This window comes from Melopsittacus undulatus, chromosome Z (assembly GCF_012275295.1).
Source record: "Melopsittacus undulatus isolate bMelUnd1 chromosome Z, bMelUnd1.mat.Z, whole genome shotgun sequence".
NCBI lineage: Eukaryota > Metazoa > Chordata > Aves > Psittaciformes > Psittaculidae > Melopsittacus > Melopsittacus undulatus.
In genome coordinates this window covers 89269346-89289723 of record NC_047557.1, presented here as the reverse complement: position 1 = coordinate 89289723, position 20378 = coordinate 89269346, and the positions used below count along the sequence as shown (strand labels likewise).

The 20378-nt window shown below is 42.0% G+C and overlaps 1 protein-coding gene across 4 annotated transcripts; it reads right to left on the bottom strand.

Moving 5' to 3' along the window:
- Nucleotides 1–392: 392 nt before the first annotated feature.
- SIAH1 (siah E3 ubiquitin protein ligase 1) lies at nt 393–19760 on the bottom strand. 4 transcript variants are annotated; one of them, XM_031051964.2, is made up of 2 exons: nt 19529–19760; nt 393–3453 (listed from the first exon to the last, which is right to left on the bottom strand). In XM_031051964.2, exon 2 carries the CDS (start codon nt 3449–3451, stop codon nt 2603–2605), a length of 849 nt encoding a protein of 282 aa, XP_030907824.1. In that variant the 5' UTR covers nt 3452–3453; nt 19529–19760; the 3' UTR covers nt 393–2602. The 4 variants fall into 4 exon arrangements, with proteins under 4 accessions (XP_030907824.1, XP_033929089.1, XP_005152263.1 ...); XM_034073198.1 differs by lacking the exon at nt 19529–19760 and adding an exon at nt 12535–12601; XM_005152206.3 differs by lacking the exon at nt 19529–19760 and adding an exon at nt 6702–6888.
- Nucleotides 19761–20378: the final 618 nt, after the last annotated feature.

Here is a 20378-nt window from a genome sequence, read left to right as displayed (position 1 = left end):
AGGCACCTTGCAAGGGTAAGAGGCAACAACCACCAAGTGAGTCTCAGAACACTTTACAAGATACCTGAACACAGAATATACAAACTAGACAACTGGGGAAACACTACAAAGGTATATCATCCAATGCACTGCTTTGCCTGCTGCAATTTTAAAACACTACTGCAACCAACTAGCAAAAAATGTCAAGCAGAACCCAGACATTAACATCCACATTTGACAATCATTTTCCTTGAAAGTCTTCCCCCCCGCCCCCAAAGGGAATGAGAAGCAATGGAAACAGCTAGCAAACACAAGATACACTGCATTTCAGCCCATCTATTAAATGTGAATACTCCCAATACAGCAAAGTAAAACAATGCTCTCTAGAATAAATAGCTACTGTCACAACAATGCCAGACTTTAATACACCATTTATTTTAAATAAGGCAGTGAACTGTACAGACTTCTAGTATGTTTTCTATTTCTGTATCAGTGTAGTTGACTCACCATACCCTCAAACTCTAACAGAGTTTAGCCACTGAAACAGGCTTCTAATACTTTTGAGGATCTGGGCCTAAGGATAATCTCTAATCATTCCATCTGATGGACACCCCATATTCCATACAGATTTCTTGACAAGACCAGAGAGCTGGAAACAAGCTGACCTCAGCAAGCAAATGCAAGTCCCAAGCAGCTGATCACACACAAGTCAGTGTATCCCTCAAAATATCAAAAAGTATTTAGCCAAGTTTCTGTCAAAGACCAGGAGACAAACCAGAGGTAAATGCAGACAGGCTTAATTAGGTGAGAGCAATTACAGAATTTGGAAGACTGCAAATAATTACTGTATATTCATACAGAAAAAGATGCCAGATTGCTGGATTTCTGAAGTGGTTTATCTACTGCCACAAGGCACCAGTACATCTTTTAAATCAAATCTGTGTGCCATTCCAACAGCCTAAATACCAGATTTTAAGTGAAACTTTTACTACACAAAGCCAGCTATTTCTGTAGTACTTTATTAATCCAACCTGATGGATTTTGAGTTCCTTACCTATACTTACCTCATCATGCACCAAAATAGTAAGAGCAAGAGTTGTCTTAGTAGATCAACCTCTGACAAGAAAGTTAAGACAGTGCACAGTAAGCAAAACCGTATTTTAATGGGTTACAAAAGTAGTTAATAGCCAGCCTACCTCCCCAATCACATGTCTACTACCACCAGGTTTGACAAAGATCTTTTTCAAACAGCTTTTCAGCTTTGTCTATTCTGTGTGTCTGTGACTTGGAACACAAATACCATATACATTTATGGCTCAATCTTTCACATACAGATGGACTGTGGAAAGCCCAGTATCCTTCAAAAGGCTTTCTGTCTAGGGAGTCACACCTGTAGGAGACTGTTTGCATTGTAACGTCTGTCATGTCACTAACATACAGAAATCAGTTCAAGACAGTTCCTTTAGTAACAACCAAAAGCCATGAAGACAAAAAAACTAAGCAAGAGTATCAATGTGCCAAACTTTGAGCTAATGCAAAAAGCAGAAGTTGGGTTGTTTTGGTTTTGAACTTGCCAGGTATTCTCTCAATGACAAACATAAAAAGACTGACAGCATCTCATTCTGACTGCCTTTTTTTTAAGCAAATGGTCTGGGTTTGTAATTGAAATACTGCTTAAGATAATACCTTCTTTGTACTGCAAACAACAAATACAAGGATGCAATCAAGTTTCTAAACATCTGTAAATTTGAAGCCTGAATTTGAACAAAATAATAATTCACAAAATTCTTAGTAGTTGTTCCTTTTTGGTAGAAGATAACTCAAAGTACAACATCTTGACCTGTTTTTAGAGCTTTCTTTACCGATATATCTTTCAACAGAATTACTTCTTTCGAGTTCTGTACATTCACAGAATAGCTCAAGTAAGAACAGCATCACCAAAGATTTGACTACTGGAAAGAGACAAAATTTACCAAACATACAGAAACAGAAGTTCTACCATAGTAACTGTGCATATCAAAAGATGACATCGGTAATTATTTTTTAAAAAGATACAAAAAAGAGAAAAACCTGAATTACAGAAAAGAAAGTCATATTTATTTAATGAAAAACTAGAAGTTAATAAAAATCAGCAAATACACAAAAAATATACACAAACAGCAGCAATACTATGTAGTGACTTACAAAGGGGGGACAGGGAGGGAGGGAAGCAGTGGCCAGAGACCAGACCACTCAACATGGCTTGTCAGTCAAAGGGGTGGAGGAAAAGAAACACAAATAAAACCACAAAACAGTATCCTTTTCAACAGTACAATCAATCTACAAACAAGGTTTTAGAATTATTTTACAACATTTTCTGTAGAATCAATTCTTAATACAAAAGATGCCCATTTTGGGTGTATATATATTTTCAGTGGTTTACTGTTGACTTATTTTAAATATATTAGTGTTACTACATGCAACTGCTTTTTGTAATTTAAGAGCCTTTCCTTTTATTACCTTCATATATGTCTAGCCTCCATCTACCAAATAATTCATCCGACAGTCAAAGGTGGTTACCCTAGTTTCAGCTAAATTAAATGCAACGATTTAAACACTGGCCTCAAGAGGTTGGATTGCCATTTCAACACATGGATATAGTTACATTGATGCCTAAATTGCCATTTTCTGCAAAGAGCTGTGCAATGCTGGTGTCAAAGACTAGACAGTCACTATTCATAATGGCTGTTGCAATTCCCTCATGGATAGATCGAGGAGTTGCTTCCCAAGTCAATCGCCGTCTATGACCATTTAACTCCAGCCGATAAGCAAAGTTTTCGGCTTGCTTGCGGGTTCCTATCAGCTGTACAATTGCAAAGAACTGCTGATGACCATCATACTTCTCCTGTTTCTCCAATACTAACATGAAGTGAAAGCCAAAACAAGACTGCATCATAACCCAGTCAACAGCACCAGGAAGATTAATGTCTGTAGCAAGGAAGACTATATCTTCTCCCTGAAGTGTTGTAATGGACTTATGTTGATGCATCAGGTGTGGCATTACAGCATCCAGAGAACCTTGCCATTTACAGGAAGCACCAGGACACGGACAGGAATAAGGCCTAAACTCACACAGCTCCTCATGGTCTGCTTTTTCTGTGTGTGGCAAAGTTATCTCACATCCGGAAGAGGCATATTTACATGGGAACAGTACAGAATTGGCAACTTTCTCCATCGCCAGGTTACGAATGGATCCCAGCGGGCCTCGGCAAGTTGGACAGCACGTAAGTTTAGGGCGACAGTTGCTGCAAACCAGATGGCCGCTCTGACACTGAAGAATTGGTGGAAGCACATAGTCAAAACACACAGGACACTCAAAGAGACTAGCCAAGTCATTATTGGAAGCTGTAGTGCCTGTCAGTGCAGGCACCCTCTGTGACGGTGTACACTTTGAAGTACCTGTGGGTAGTGCTGTAGCAGTCTGACGGCTCATTTCTGCAACAGAACAGAGAAAAAAGAATGAGTACCCAGACACATTTGATTTTCCTCTGCATACAGATTTGCTTGATTTACAAAGAGATCTCAAAAGAAACCAGATACAAACGACAGTGAAAAGCCTTCACGTAATACAAACTGGGGGTATGTTACATGGAGAATATCAGTTGTGCTGCATACAACACAAACAGTTGCACAAGATGCAGATGTAACAAGTGAAGAAGTTCTCGTAATTACTCTGAAGTAGAATTTACTTATTGGAAACTCCAAGGGGGATGAGTAAAGATACACTGAAAACAAAACTGAAATCCTCAAAGTTTGTTGTTGGTGTTTTGTTTTTGAAGGGGGAGGGGGTGGTGTTAATATTGCATTTACAAAATAACTCCACCCAGGCCACTGGGTGTAACAACTGGGAGTACTATGAAGCAATTCTAAAGCTGAATTTTAAGTTCCTGCATATTTAGTGAGATGAGAAACCAGACATGATCTTCAAGATATGACCTTCTCAGTGACCATGTTTACTGTATTTTTGTTTTGTTTTAAATTGAAAACCAGTAGCAAGGAAAACCATAGCTCAGAGCTCACTGCACTGTTTTGTTCCCCAGAACAGGGCACTGACTCTCCATTTTCATTACTGTTACTAAGGCTTGTAAAGCACATCCACTGCTTCAGCTTCCTGAACTAAACCATTTGTGAAGATACAAGAAAAGAAAACACAAGAATTTGACTGAACTTCCCAAATAAGAAATTTTAAAAAATTTTACTTTCAGAATTTTAACATCTTAGAGCTCAAACGTTCCCCGTATTTGAAGAGGCATGTTAAGAGATGTTAAGTTTCAGTCAGTGGAGTTCACACTAAAGTTGTCCTTTCAAACATCCCCATACAAAAGTTGAACCCTGCCTAAGCACCTTGCTCAAACATTAAACAGGCCAGTTAAAGTACTGATGGATTCATCCCCCCAGCTCTCCTTCCCGTGCAGAAGAAATTACTAGTACTACCAGAAAAAAATAAACAGTCCAGTCTGAAAAGATAAACCTTGCCATCCTAAGTGACGGAAGTTAAATGCTATCCAAAACTGGCTTCCATTACACAGTAAAATTCTCAACCACCTTAAGTGCTTCCCTGCAAGTACACCAGCTCTGTATCTGTCACATACATATAAAGCTTTCAAAATAAATCTCATCCTTAATCACCTTGCTGTTTGACATGGGAATATTAGGCAATAGGCAAGCTTCCCATATTTAGCATCATTTCACCCGCAAACTTACTCATACTTGGACTAGATAGCTCAAAGCAGCATACTGTGCATACTTCTGCAAGACATGCGCTGTTCAGGCAATGCAGCAAAGGAACTAAGAGACTCGAACATAACATAAACTTATCCCTTGACATTCAAAAAGTAAACAGACCAGCATTTTCAAGTTCTTCTACAGAAGCACCTCTCTCCCAAGTCAAGAGCTAGAAAAACACTGTCTAAGATTCAGTATTTGGTCACATGCCCAATAACAGCACCATCTCACCCCTCAAAATCTCTTCCTTCATCTCAGGCTTCTTGGATTAGAGATACCCAGTTCCCATCTTTGGGGGAAAAAAATTAACCAAACTCAAACAATGCTGGGCTTTAACTGATACTGTAGAGATATGACAGGAATGTTTCTATCTTCTGGCTTCATTTACCTACTGTAAGGCATTCCAGCTTAGATGAAAAGTTCAAAAGTTTACTTGATCTGTGACAAATCAAATAGATGTTCTGGGGAAGCAATGCCACATGAGCTTGTTGCTAGGGTATTCAAATGGTAAAGGCCTCTGTGAGAACTGAGCACTTCTGTTGTTTTTCCTCAGCACCTGTAGGTGGGAGACTCATTATGGCATGCTGCAGTTCTACAATCTAGAACAAATTATACACAGAAAGTAACTGAACATGGGAGAAAAAAAATCTGATCATGGTATTCACTTGGAAAGAGCTTAGAACCACAGATTGGTTTGGGTTGGAAGGGACCTTAAAGGTCATACAGTTCCAACCCCTGCCATGGCAGGGACACTTTCACTAGATCAGGCTGCTCAATGACGAATCACATGCATATTCATATGTCAGATTCTAAGTATGTTTCCCTTCGAATATTGTAAACACGCATTTCAGAAACACTTGTGTGTGTTTCATCTTCCCTGTGCCTATAGGTCCTGATGCAGGGATCCCCACTAACCCACAGATAACACTGGTGAACCCACTGCGTTAGACCAGTTCCCTGGGCAGTCTGACAGGCTGGGTGAGCTCTGCTTTCTTTAATTACACCTCTGGGGGCCCATTCAACAGTTAAATTAAGCAACCTTCCAACTTTGCAGGAGACCTTATGCACAGAGGTACTTCCCACTTAAACCTCCTAAGCCTTAAAGTACTAGAGAAATTAACCACGTACTACAGAGAACCGTACAGCCCTGTTTTATCACCGTTTCTGTGTGTGACCAACCTTCACACACACCTACAACTGAGGACTGTCCTAACGACCAGGGGATTAAACCGAGCAGGAGTCTGTGAATCAGGCCATTGAGATTAGCACACAAGGAAGAAACTGGATAAAACTATAAATTCACCAAGCCTAAACCTGCCCAAAGCCTACATTTTCATCACTCCTGTTAACACAAAGATGAATAATATATCATGATGGAAAAGTGAGAATTTCTTATAGTTCTCTTGAAAAGTACAAGTCAAGCATAAACAGAAGTGTTGACAGTACAATATATTTAACCTACTAAACTATCAAAAACATGTAATTACAAACCACATAAAAGTAACTATAGAACTGGAAATAAAACACATTTTTAGTTACAAAAGCCGTACTACAGGTAATAATACACGATGTGTTACTATCTCTGCATACACTGGGAATAAGTCTCTAAGCAACAGTGACAAGCTAGGGCTAAGTGTCATTGTCAAAGTATTATTTCCTACAACATAAATTATTCAAGAGATTGTACAAATTAAAAAACAAATAAAACCCTAGCAACAAAAAAAACAAAACAAAAACAAGAGTAAGAGCGAAAAGTGCATTTTAAGATTTCCTAGTTCTAGAGCAAGAAAAACTCTGTCCTTGACACCAGAACGCACACAGCTGTTGAGGAACTTCTCAACACGGTTCTGGGGAGGGGTGAGCTGCACACATTACCAAGGCCTCCCGAGGGACACGCTTTCAGAGCTCCTACACAACAGCTTACAGCCCTGCGCACACCGCGAGACACAAGTCGCTACCTTTCCCCTTACTGGCGTTACTTCCCGGCAGGCAGGCACACAGCACTCCCTTCCACGAATGCGGCGAGCTGGAGGCTGATCTCCCCGTCATGGGGAGCGGAGGAGCTCATCGCGTCTCCACTGGGCTGCCCGGGGTGCACAGATCCCCGGCGGGACCGCTCCGCTCCCAGCGCTGCTGTCACCCCCCATTACGGCTGCCCCCACGCTCCGGCCCAGCGCCCCAAAATGGTTCCCCCAACCTCCGTCCCGCCGCGGGCTGGCCCCTCCCGCCGGCGCTGCCCCGCGCCCGGCTGCGGGCCAGCAGCTGAGGCGGCGCGGCCCGGACTGGCCATTGGCTGCCCCGGCGGCCCCGCCCCGCCTCCGCCCGGCCGCAGAGGGTAGGGCGCGGCGGCCCAGGGCGGCGCGGGCGGCCCCCGGCGGCCGTTGGCACCCATTGGACCGCGGGCAGCGCCTGGCCCCAGCACGGACACCCCGAAGGGCCCGAGTCGGCCCAGGACCGCCGCGCACACCGCCGCCCCCTCGCACCTGCACACAGAGCTCCCCGCAACACCGGTACGTGAGTCTCACGTGCTACAACCAGTTCTCTTCAGATACAGATCTGATTATCTTCCCCAAATAACCGCTTCTAAAAAGCTACAGACTGCATTCAAAACATGGATTTCTTTTCCCGATGCCGCTATTTTAAGGACACTGCTGTAATTAGTAGTTTCCACTGTGTATCTGTAAAGAACCTGTTCAACATGAATTTTCATCATTTCTATGAAGCAGAAGCATACAAAACCCTAGGAAAAGGCCAACAGACTTGGAAAAATGTGACAAAGTCGAATGTCCATGTGGACTGTTGACAAAATAGAACAGTTTAAGGATAAAGTAGTTGGAAACCAAGTCAACATACTTGCATGATGCACACACTCTGGGCTCATCAAACCTTCAGCATTATGGAATACAGATGTAAGTACAGCAAAATCATGGAGGTACAAGTTCCAGTAGGGCAATAGAAGAACATAATGCAATAAATTGTTTTTTGGTCACATAAAAAGGCTACAGTATAAGAATAAAGAAAGTTGTCTTTGAAAATGTGTCCCTACTACTTGAAATTCAAGTCCTGTTCAAGGAAGACCATGGAAGCTTGTACTGGCACTCCACTACATGCAAATAACACCCCATCACCAGTAACGAAAACTATCAGTATAGTACAAGACATGCTTCAGTCTCCCCCCAAACATGCAATATACAACATATCCCCACCTGCTAGGAGTCAAGAAAGCTTCCAAACAACACAGAAAAGCTGAAGAAAACCTGTACCGACATGGCTTTTGAGAAACCAAGAGCACCTTCTGAAGTGTGCCCTGGGCTCTCCCTTCTGCAGTAAAGCAGCTGTCCCCAAAACAAAATCACTTGCTACTCCATAAATTAGTGAATGCCCTGCTAAACTGATGTAATGTACAATGCCTGAAGAGAGAAAGCCTTTGAAACTCCAGACAGATAAAAAAGTGACAGTGAAAAGAGGAAGATACAATCAATCCACTGTTTAAAAAGCTCAGCTGAGGTGTAGGCATAGGAAAGCAGTCTCAAGATAAGCTCAAAACAATCATACACCTCACATGCCACAGAATTAACAGTAGGGATCGATACCCTTTCAGCTGCTCATCTTTCAAAGGTGCTGGCTTCAGACACCACTCCAGAAATTACCTCTCCTTCTCCTGCCCTGCACCAAAATACAGGGGGGAGGGGGGGGGTACCTTTGACAAATTCAAGTCAATACCACCCACTTACCCAAAATCTTCACCCTCAACAAACAGACTAATACTCAGATTTAACATTTTAATTTGCTTTTGAAAGAGTATCTGAATATTGGTTTTGGGAAAAAAACCCCAGGAAACTCCTGTAGAGTCATCTAAATGGCTGGAAGAGAGAAAAAACTCTCTGATTCTATAATGCCGAAGAGTGGTGTAAGAATAGGATCTGTCTTATCACAGATGCAATAAAATCTTTTTTTTTTCAATCACATTTCAGAACTAATTGAATTCAGAGACTTCCACACAAAATGCATTCTTAATGCATTACAGCCATCAACAAAGTTACACGAAGTCTGTCAACTTCTTAAACTTTACATTCATATTTGAAAATGAGACTTTTAAAACCAATCCCCTGTTACAGGGCACTGCAAATGACAACATTTCATGATAGTGTTTGAAGTTGTAGAAAAAAACAGGTTACTTTTTCTAAGATGGGATGTAAGCCAAGGAGTGCCAAAACCTGAAAGTTAAACAACCTGTTGAAAACACTCATTAAACAGGTGTAAATAAGATCTTAAAAAAAAGATAGAGAAAGATTGGTAACATCTGTAAAATGTTATAAACAGTAAACTGAAAATACTAAAGAGTGACTAATATTTCCCTGGCGGCAGCAGCAGCAGGTTTTGTGAATGCAACAGAAAAAAGAAGTGTATCTATATTTAGAAACAAGAATGTGTGCACATGTACAAGTATACTCTAAGTACATAATATCATGCCCAAGAAGCTGCAAGTGTTAATGATACAGAAGTCCCAAGTGAATATTATCTTGAGAATGAAGGGGATTATAAAGCACACTTTGTTCTTATTAGAAAGGGGATCCAGTCTATTTTACGTTGGGAGCTTTCTCACAAATTTCAAAGTAGCATTAGATTAATTTCTAAAAAATTCTTAGGATACCATAATTTTGTAGCATGCCTGCTCAGTTATGAAAAGTCTTAAATGGCTGAGGTAACATCTACAGGTCTAAGGAAAAGCCAGCTTTTCAACTACATGTACTTACTATTTCTGAGTCATCCTCCAAGGAATCTACCTTTCCTTGTCCCCTCTTGCACTCATAATCATTAATGTACAGCAAAACAGAAGGGAAAAGGGTTTTAGCAGGTTCTAGTGAAAATACTATATATTAGCCTCACCACCACCAAACCCACACCTCAGCAATCAAACACATGTAACATTAAGTGCATTATGCACAACTGTCCCAGTGAATAGCTTGTGAGTATTTTTGAATTAATTTTTTTAATTTCTATTTAAATTCCAAGACACTTGAGGGCCCAAGGTTTTCCCTTCTGAAATCTATCAATTTATCTCCCAGAGCTCTTGCATGATTTTAGAGTACAAAGGCTTGGCATGCTTAATATCAAATGCATGCTTGCTCCTGCAAGTAACAGTGGGCACAGAAAAGTACATCCGAGGTTATACACTGCCTCTCTACCTACTGGCCTACTTCAAAACTTCCAGAAGACAGTTCCTGACAAATTATTAATCAACTACAAAACACAATTTAGTCTCTATACACTCTGGTTTTTATTCATTAATTATGATTTTTTTTCAACTCTTCCAGACAGTTTTCTTTAGTGCCCTTAACTATATGCTATTTATTACTTGAGACACCTCAGGGCTTCCAATTTCCTGCGTAACAGCCAAAAGCCAGAGCAATCCAATGTAACAGATAATAGAGCAAGCCCCTCAAAAAAAATGCAAAATTGACACAACTTGCAAGATGATTTCATTTTCCAAAACATACCTCTCTGGTTCATCTCCTTTGCATACACAATTGCAACAATTCCCATCACCTTGTAGTAACCTAGCCTACCTGGAAGTGCAGGCAGTTTTTTTCTTGCACCTCAAGACACTCCCTACCAACCCCTCTTCCCAACCACCAGGAAAGGAAATCCCAATGGATTTATATAATCATGGAATCAGTCATCCTCTTCATGGCTACCTCTGCAGTGAGCCACCAGACCCTAAGGCTCAGTATTCTGATGCTATCAAATATATTCTCGTGTACATAGTATGATAACCAATTGAGTCACTGCTAGTGGGCAATCCAGGTCTTCTCCAAATTCAACACATACTGCATATCAGATACAGATCCAAACAACACTACGTAAACAGAAACGATAATATTATGTCCATCAAATTAGTGACCTGTTTCTAATCCAGTACAAAAACTTAAGCCTTGGCTAGTGTCCTTTGACTTCTGCTTCACCACTATCATTAACTACTTCTCCTGCCTAACAATGCCAGAATATAAAATACCAACCCAAGAGGTGTTTTCCTAGCTACTGAAGTTTTTCTTTCCAACTACTTTAAAATATAAAATTAAGGAAGAGTGCACCATAGAAGACATACAACACTACAATCCGTATTAGCAAGCGACTACTGCCATGACTACAGCTTAATGTTGTCATCATGTAACTTCTGAATGCTGTAGTCATGCAAGTTTTAAATGCAACAAATAACTTCATCAATGTAAAAAAAGCGAGTAACCCATACTGTAGCTGAACAGAATTTTCCATACTTTAAAGAATCAAGATCCAAGTTAGCATGGAATATTGGAGACTATACTGCTGTGGTACTCCAGCCTGGCAGAGAAAGGCTAACTGAAGACCAAAGTTCAGAGAAAGAACAACTAACTGATAAACCCCCAAATTTCATTCTAGAATGAACACTAGAAATGTCTGATTAATAGCAAAAAGCTGAGTTTGGACTGCTCACTCTGTACTGTACTATCAGAGAACATTCCAGCTTTCATATGTCTTGCAATTACAAGAACACAGACCATAAACAAATAATAAAGAAAAATAGGATGTGCATCTCCCCCATTTTCTCAGAGATTAAAGGAGAGGAAGCTGGACAGAAAGCAAAAGCTAGGGGAGCTATAAAGGAAATTCCTTAAAATTCTAGCTATACTAAAACCAATTTATCAAATACCACCACTAGGGAAAGAAAATGCAACAATATAATAAATAAATAGGTATAAGCAATAATAGGAAAAATTACTGATATGTGGGGTAACTTACTAGGTATTAGAAAAAAAATTCTTCCCTGTGAGGGTGTTGAGGCCCTAGCAGAAGGTGCCCAGAGAAGCTGTGGTTGCCCCATCCCTGGGGGTGTTCAAGCCCAGGCTGGACAGGGCTTGGAGCAACCTGGTCTTCTGGAAGGTGCCCCTGCCTGTGGCAGGTGGTTGGAACTGGATGAGCTTTAAAGGTCCCTTCCAACCCAAAATAGTCTGTTAAAGTTAAGCCACAAACTAGCCAGTGAAATAACCTTCCTTATATAAACAAAAATATAGAGAAAAAGAATCGTTCTTTAAACACAAATCAAAACCAAACACTTGAATTAGAAAGATCATGGAACACTTCCAAATTGGACTTCACCGTTTTTTCCCCTTTAAAAAAAAAGCAAATAATTTATCTCACTGACACTGCTGAATCCCATCTACTATAGAGGTGTGATGATGGTACTACAGAAATACTGCTCAAAGCTGTGTAAGTGCACATTCCTGCAGTTTACTGAAGCTGGGCTCTGTGACAAAAGCCTTGTCTTCTTTCCATTCACTAGCTCTGTAACCTCAGTTCCAGGAGTCAAGTCAATGGTCAGAGCCTTCCTTTTACACAGGACACCTGAACCGCCAGCATGCCTACAAACAGAACCTATACCATGAAAAACTATGGTATGAACTCAAACCAGCAGCTGTCCTACACTAGCCTTCTCAGATACCAAACTGAACATGCCTTTTGGCAGCCTGCTGTAGTATGATCACAGAAAATCTAACTGAGATAAAGCAGAAGTTAAGGTTTCAAAATAAAGATAGCACAAACCACCGAATCTAACAAAGTAAGAAAAATTTCGTATGAAAATGCAGACAACTCTATGCAAACAGTAAATACCAGGGGAAATGGGTTTTATTTTTTTAGTAATATCTGATTTCCTTTCACAGTGCACAGAACACACTGAACTAAGCTTCATCAGGATCACCTTCCAACAATAGTTCAGCCCAGTAATTTCTATAAACACAGGTAGTCAGTTACCTCTTAAAAAGTTCCAGACATAGAATGTTGCAATAAAAAGGCAGGCAGGCATACAGGAGGATCAGCTTCAAGGTGAATTAATAACAGCACCAAAAAAAAAAACCAACAAGTTATTTTTCATGCTGTAACATATACTACTATCCATAAATATGTGAAGCAGGAAGCACTTGATTCTGTTCTATAAGGTATCACAGATGGGCTCTGTATACAACTTCTATCAGCTCAAGGAAAAAAAAAAAAAAAAAAAAAAATCCCAACCAAAACTATGTAAATATTAACAGCAAATCCTACTGAGTGTGACAGTTTGGGGGCTGTGGTTCTTTCCTCAGTCTGATTTTGCAAAACCTATATTCTCCACTGCATACTGTAACTGCCATGCAATATTGCATCACCATTCCTGTGTCTGTGGCAGACGAGGAGGGTGTGGCATATGGTGTGGAAGCGCCTACCTTAATTCAGTAAGGCTGAATACTATAAGAAGAACCTGTACTTCAATGTGTCTTCACATACAAAGTCTTTCTGTGATAATTACTCCCATTCAAATTCAAGACCTATTTTATGCTCAATATACTTCCTGCATAACTAAACAGTTAGTGAGTAGACCATCAGAATAACCAGACCTGATCAAGGAGGACCTGGCCTATAAGAGACTGATCATGACACACAAAGTCACTCTGTAGGAGCGGCCAGGACAAGTTTATGTATATTGACTATTTTTATTAAATTCTCCCCAAAAGAGTGCATTGCTTAGGTCCATACATATTTTCATCTTAAATAATAATTTATTCTTGCCATGCTTAATTTGTTCTGTATTCCTGTAAGTAGTCTTGTTGATAGTGGAACCCTGTGAAGAATGGTAATGTGACCTGTAGAGGGCAAACATGTAGGGGTGGGCATGGAGAACTGAGATAACTGATTCCAGAGTACAGATCTAGGTGCCCTAAGTTATGAGAAACATAAAATCTGCATACACATACCTCCAGCAGCACGTAGAGTGTTACTGGAAGCCTGACTTGACTTATCAGAAATTATTAAATTTTCAGGCCTTCTTGTACTAACCTACACAGAACCTCTAGTCATTCTGAGGCACAACATAAAAATAAAACACACAACATTTTAAATGTAAAGAATCAAGTGCATATTTTTAAATGGTAACTTCTACATTTTGTAAGTAAGATTTTCCTACTGTGGATACCCAATTCAGGTAGAAAATAAAGAGCACTGATATTATTTACACTATAACAAATGTAAGACCTTAGTAAAATAAATGCAAAAGCAGATTGGTGCTTTCACATTTCTCATGGTTCCAAACTTTTCTGCACTTTATTTCTTTGAACTCCCATTTGCTGTGTGTCTTGTGTTTCTAACATCCATTCCTTGAATTACATATGCTCCTGTTAAACCCAGTCCAGTTTACTGAAATCACTTGTTTTCCCCACTCCTCAGTATTGAATCAATTGTTTCTGTAGTACTGTTGCACAAGGATTCAACTGCCACCATTAAAAATCTTTTAAAAATCATTACTACAATGTTACTCAGATTCCTAAACTTGGCTACTGACAACTCTACCATGGTTGTATTCCTGCACAGAGCAACAGCTCTACTACTTTTCATGAAAAGGTTTTAGCAGGTTTTAGAATGTGGCTTTATCTGATGTAACAGCACTCTTCCAGCACGCATTATCAACCTGAGACACAGCAAACAGAAATGGGTTGAACTGATCATTCCCCAGACAACTGTGTCACATTTAAAGACTGAGCATTCCCTGAAACCTAAAAAAAAAAAATATATATATATATGCATACATAAAAGGATTAGTGGTAATAGAGCATTATTGTGTAGCATGGGCAACATGGGTTTAGCTCCTGCTCTGTCACAAGTTTCTGAGTCACCACAAGCAAGTACTTCCCTGCCTTTTACAGGCTTTTCAAACATTTCTTACATGTTTTTCAGTCATTAATGCAGAAGGAAACATATTAACTTGATAAGAATACAGAAATTAATTCTGTAGACCCTATCTAAATCTACTTAAGGTTAGTAATAACTAAGTATCATTATACACTAAAGGACACCATATTAAATTATTTAACATCTCTGTTTTTACAGCTAGCAATAGTAAAACTTCAATAACTGTTTACTTTCCAATTCTTCACATATGAGTAACTGCCCTCTATTCATTCTAGTATTTTGTACATCAAAGAGACAAATTAGGGAGACAGGGTAGCTCCTTCTCACTAATTCTACTGCATTAGGCCAATCTGAAGGCCTCCTTCTGTGACATCAATTCCACACTGATATTTTACGGAAAGCAAATAAAGTAACCTTTCTTTAGAGGGATCCTTGTATTACCCCCCCCAAAAAAAATGCTTCAGCCTTCTTTGTGAAAATCCAACTACCCAACTCTAGTAGCAAGTGATTCAAATTCACCAGAAGAGCAGCTCTCAGCATTCTTATATTCTTTAATGGCCACTGAATTCTGACTAGGTATATCTCAAATGCTAAGCAGAATGCACTCACTATGTCACTATTTGTATTGCCTGGGAAATGGTTCATGGCATGCAAAACTAAAATTCAATCATGACTGCTCTGAAGTCAGGCCTGAGTCTGCATCAGAAAACAAAACACAAGACATTATAAATGGTTTTGAAGTGATGGTAGTAGATGTATCTTTCTGCTGCTTGATGCTCTTTTTATCAGCACTTTCTAAATTCAACACCCGTGACTACATCCTTCTCTGCAAAATATTGTCCTCTCTTCTGGTATGCAGTTAAATCAAAACTTGAGCCTATGCTGCAGTGGTGAATAGCAAACATCAACTGTTAACAGTGACTCACTATCCAGAGGACAACTGTAAATTTAAGTACTTTTGAGCTGCCTTCTGTTACATGAATTTTACAAAAACATATTGGGTTGGAAGATCAAACACTCAAAAATGAAGAAATAAAGTTTCACACGCAAGCCTAAAACTACTTCCTCATATGCTATTAAGAAACTCCCTTTATTAAATAATCTTTTTTCCTAAAAACTCCTAACTCCTCTAGCAGATGAGCACCTGTACATCCATAGAAGAATTGTGATCGCACATGGAACAACTTTCCCTTAAATGGAACACTAGCTTTTAACATAAAGCTGTTACACAAAGCAGCTGGTTTTAATATGCATAAAAGTGTTCTTAAAATTACTGCTTTACAGGTGCTCTTTTAAAAGAATGTCTATCTCAACTTCTGTTAGGGAATGAGTACATTTTATTTGTATAATTTCCTTTCTAATGATTATACTTGACTTAGCACAAAGCCAGGCTAAAATTTTATAGTACACCACCAACATCTGCCAGCCAATTTATTCCCCAGTCACACCTGTACAACCAGTCTTCAAATTATATCCTTACCGTACTTGCATAATCACACAGATATGGGCCATGTAGTGATGAACCCCTATACAAATTAACTCAACTGCATTGACACTTTCATGCACAAAAGGGGGGGAAAATTCCTATGAACCAAAGTAATTTTGTGCCTCTAATGATTTTTTAATATATATTATACACATGTGTGCATATGTATTTCAAAATAAACAGTCAGAAATCAATAGATAAGCAGAGCATTTTGATAGCTTTTACAGGAAAGCAACTGCACATGCACATAAGGAGGAGGAACAGAACAAGACTTGAGGCTCATATACAGGCAAAAGTGAACAATGTTACATATATTTAAAAACTCACTTCAGTTAAAAATAAGAAGCTTATCTTGTACACCTTAAAGTGGGATTATATATGTATTGACACACAAACGCGTATCAAAGCATGTTTCAAACATGATTTCCAAACCAATATGAGGTAATTTAAGAAGATTAAACTATCTGATCACAAGACTAGCAAATTCTGAGTCCTACACCTGGTCAAAAAATGCCAGAAGGTTGTGAGGTTTCAAAACACAAAACCACAAAGTTAAGAGCCCATTTTCACAGACCTGAGAACTGGATTAAGATCTTTGTTCTAAGGTGCTCCACAAAGTTGTGTTGGGCAGTGCAGTAATTAAGAACAGCCCTGTGGAAAAGGGTTTGGGACTGCTCACTGATGAGAAATTGAACATGAGCCACCTTCAGTGTGCACTCTCAGCCCAGAATCCAACCATATCCTGGAATGCATCAAAAGCAGCATGACCAGCAGGTCAAAGGAGATGATCCTAACACCCCTTTACTCTGCTTGTGTGAGACCTCACTTGGAGTACTGTGCGCAGCTTTGGTGTCCTCAACATAAGAAGGACATGAAGCTGTTGGTGCAAGTCCAGAGGAGGGCAACAAGGATGGTCAGAGGACTGGAGCACCTCCTGTATGAAGACAGGCTGAGAAAGCTGGGGCTCTTCAGCCTGGAGAGAAGCTGCATGGAGACCTCATAGCAGCCTTCCAGGATCTGAAGGGGGTCTACAAGGATGCTGGAGAGGAACTCTTCATCAGGAACTATAGCAATAGGATAAGCAGAAATGGGTTTAAACTTAAACAGGGGAAGTTCAGGCTAGATATAAAAAGTTCTTTACTGTGAGGATGGTGAAGCATTGGAACAGGTTGCCCAAAGAAGTGGTAAACGCTTCATCCCTGGCAGTGCTCAAGGCCAGGTTTGAGAGAGTCTTGGGTGACATGATCTAGTGTGAAGCAGACCTGCCCATGGCAGGGGGTTCGAACTAGATGATCTTAAGATCCTTTCCAACCTAAACCATTCTATGATTCTATAATTACCTTTCAAAGAGAAAGTAGCAACACTATATGTTTAATGGTTCTGAAACACCTTAGCAACACTTAAGAACTGCTCAGTTCTAGTATTTCTTCAGAGCTTTCAGATACTACTACAAACAACTGAACAAAATATATACAGCACAAAGAACAATCCACCAGATAGAGGCTCCATGATTCCCTCCAGGCACACAAACACAGTATGTCTGGGTGCAATTCCACGATTTCTACAAACAAAAACAAGCTGCTATCAAACTGAATGGCTGCACTGCCTTTTACCCATTAGTTTTCTTTCTCTTTAAGGTAAGGTATTCAGCAAGATCAGTCTTTCACACCTACATGAGTGCTTACATCGGACACTAGGAAGACACTGAAAACAAGCTGGCAACAGAGAGCTAGACCAGTCTTTCTTAGCTGTAAGACTACACTTTGACTAAATCCAAGCACACTCACAATGACAGAAGATGACATCTCTTGCAGCAGCACTGGCTCACAGGTTAACATGTGAGCCATGTTAAGCCATTCCCAGAGCAACCTGCTCTGGGAAGTGAACCAGGTAGTAGTTACCCATTCCTCACAGGTGATTAGCTTTCAGCTAAACTTGGAACTAAAACTGGTCCATTTCACATTCACCTTGGTGACAGCAACACAGCAAGTTACCACTAGCAGTCTGAACTGAAACTGTCTTCAGCTACTGCTGAAATACAGCTTGTGCAGTGCTACATCTTCTGTTATTTCTTCTTTCCTAATACCAGTGTGTTACTATAGGAGTAACTATAGGAGAATGTTAGTTTCTATTTAAGTTCACACAATTATTTTTAACACTCAGTTTTTACATCAGTGTTAGGGTGCAGAATATATTATAAAAGCAGAACTAATCAATTTATTCTTTAGGTATGCCCCCCAAAGTTATTTTCTACAACAGGTTACTGGCCCAGAAATTCATGTTTTATCATAAAAGCCTCTATTTGTCCACCTGTATTCCAATACCCCAAATCTTCTTGAAGATCAGCTTGCATAACTCAGGCTTGAGAAGAGTCCTTCCATTTTTCCTCCCCATCTAGCATGCACTGTGCTAGGCTCAGAGTTAAACAGACAAGTGAAACTACATCCCATGTGTGGAATATCCCATGTCCTTCATGACCTAGTCCAATTAGCTATGAGCTTCCTAACATCCACTCATCTGCCACACTACACAAATTAAGCCACTTTATCTATTTATTTAGCATATGAGTAAACCGTTTATTATAGAGGAAAGGTAGTATTCATCCAGAGTGGTTGAAACAGAAGCTGAAGAGATAATATTGGAGAAATATTGTATATTTGCAGCTACAAACGAAACGTGAGCTTGTAATAGAAGTGCCACCAGTTCACTATCGGAAAAGAAACTTAGTTTTTCTCCTGAAGAAATACTTAGAAGCTTTGCCTTTTACTACAATCGCTATTGTTTCCTGTCCTTTTAAATCCGTGGAGAAGGGAAGAGAAATACAGCCTTTTAATTTTACAGGAGAAGCCGTGGGATAAGCAAGATTTCCCCCTCCCCCCTCCCCCCCCCCCCCCCCCCCCGTCTTTGCTCTCATCAGATTAGAGAGGAGGGAGAAAGCAGCCTTCCCAGGAAATACCACAGAGGAGCACCCAGCGGCCCATTTACCCCGGCAACCTGTCTCCTGCGGCAGCGGGGCCCGCCGGGGCGCAGGCAGTGAGGCGCCGCCGGAGGCCCGCAGTGGTAGGGCCGCCCTCGCCGCCCTTCCTTGGCAGCGCCAGGGCCCGCTCCGCGAACACAAAGCGCACAGAGCGGCGAGGCCGATTCCGAGACCACAAAGGGGCAGCCCCACGGCCCAGACCCTCCGCATGAGCCGGGCCAGGCCCCCGCCTCAGCCTGCCTCACAATAGGCCAGCGTAAGGGCTCGCAGCCGCGCGGGGCCCCGTCCCTCCTCACTTCGGGACCCGCAGGCTCGGCTGAGCAAGAAGGTCCCGCCGCACCTCGCTTCCCCGGGTCACGCTGCCTCAGACCCCCATCGCGGGCGGTGGCATGGGGCCCGTCCGTCAGCAGGGAAGCGGACGCCTGCGCTGCGCTTAGGCCGCGGCGGGGCCTTGTCCCGACTCTCCCCTGCGGCGGCCGAGCCGGCCCTGAGGCCGCGCCGGGGCCTTCTGCGACCGACCAGAGACCGCCGCAAGCCGGGGACCGGTCGGGAAGAGGGCCCCATCAGGGCGGTCGCTCTCGCCCCTGCGAGGTCACTCGGCCTCCTCTCTGCAGCACGCTCACCTGTGGGCGCTGGGCTGGGCGGACCCCGCTGAGGCTGCCTGGCTCCCCCGATCGTGCGAGCTACGGGGCGACTGGCAGCGCCGCTCTCGCCGAGACGCTCAGTACCCGGCCACAACCACCTGAACCGACCGCGCGCTCCGTGCCGCTGGTTACCGGCCGAGAGCACACCACGACCACGAACACGCGCCAGCTGCGGCGGAGCGAGCTTTTACAGCCTGCCGGACGCGCTCCCGAGGCGGGCGGGCGGTAGCGCGCACGCGCACCCAGCAGCGGCACGCAGGTCGGGCTACCCCGCTCCTGGGGCGGTGCGGGCCGGCGAACAAAGACTATTCGGCAGCGGCGCGGCTGGCTCCCGGCTGCCGTTGGCCTTTGGGCCGCGCTGTGCTTCCACTCACTCGTCGGGATTGGGGAGAGGCCGCTTCTTACCTGCGCCGCTACCCAGCCCCGCCAGGGTTACCCGGCTCCCCCGCGGCCCAGAGAGCAAGCAAGCGAGCCCGGAGAAGTCGCACGCGCGGCCCTCTCCTCCTTGCACCCGGTGGGCCGCGGCGGCGGGAGCACTCCCGCAACTCCTGGTTGGTACAGCAGCACTGGTGGGGGAAAGCCTCAGAGGCACGACAGGGCGCTCCTGACACGGGGCTGTTAGTTCTACTTAAAAAAACAAAATGAAAAAAGCCCCCAAACGAGGTCTTACAGAGGATGGTAACATCCAGCACAGGGTCATGGTGGTGGTTCTAAGGGACGGCATACAACAAACCCCTCTTCTAATCTCTTTAAAGACTTTGCATAATTCAGGTTAGGGCCCCGTCCAGCAATGCACTTATTTCGAGCATGTAACTTTTAACACATAAAC

Excerpts from the sequence above, each read along its gene's own strand:
- SIAH1 (XM_005152206.3), bottom strand. The coding sequence starts at position 6,792 with ATGACGGGGAGATCAGCCTCCAGCTCGCCGCATTCGTGGAAGGGAGTG. Across the intron at positions 3,454-6,701 it reads TAACGCCAGTAAGGGGAAAG|AAATGAGCCGTCAGACTGCT; the intron begins GTAGCGACTTGT and ends GTTCTGTTGCAG.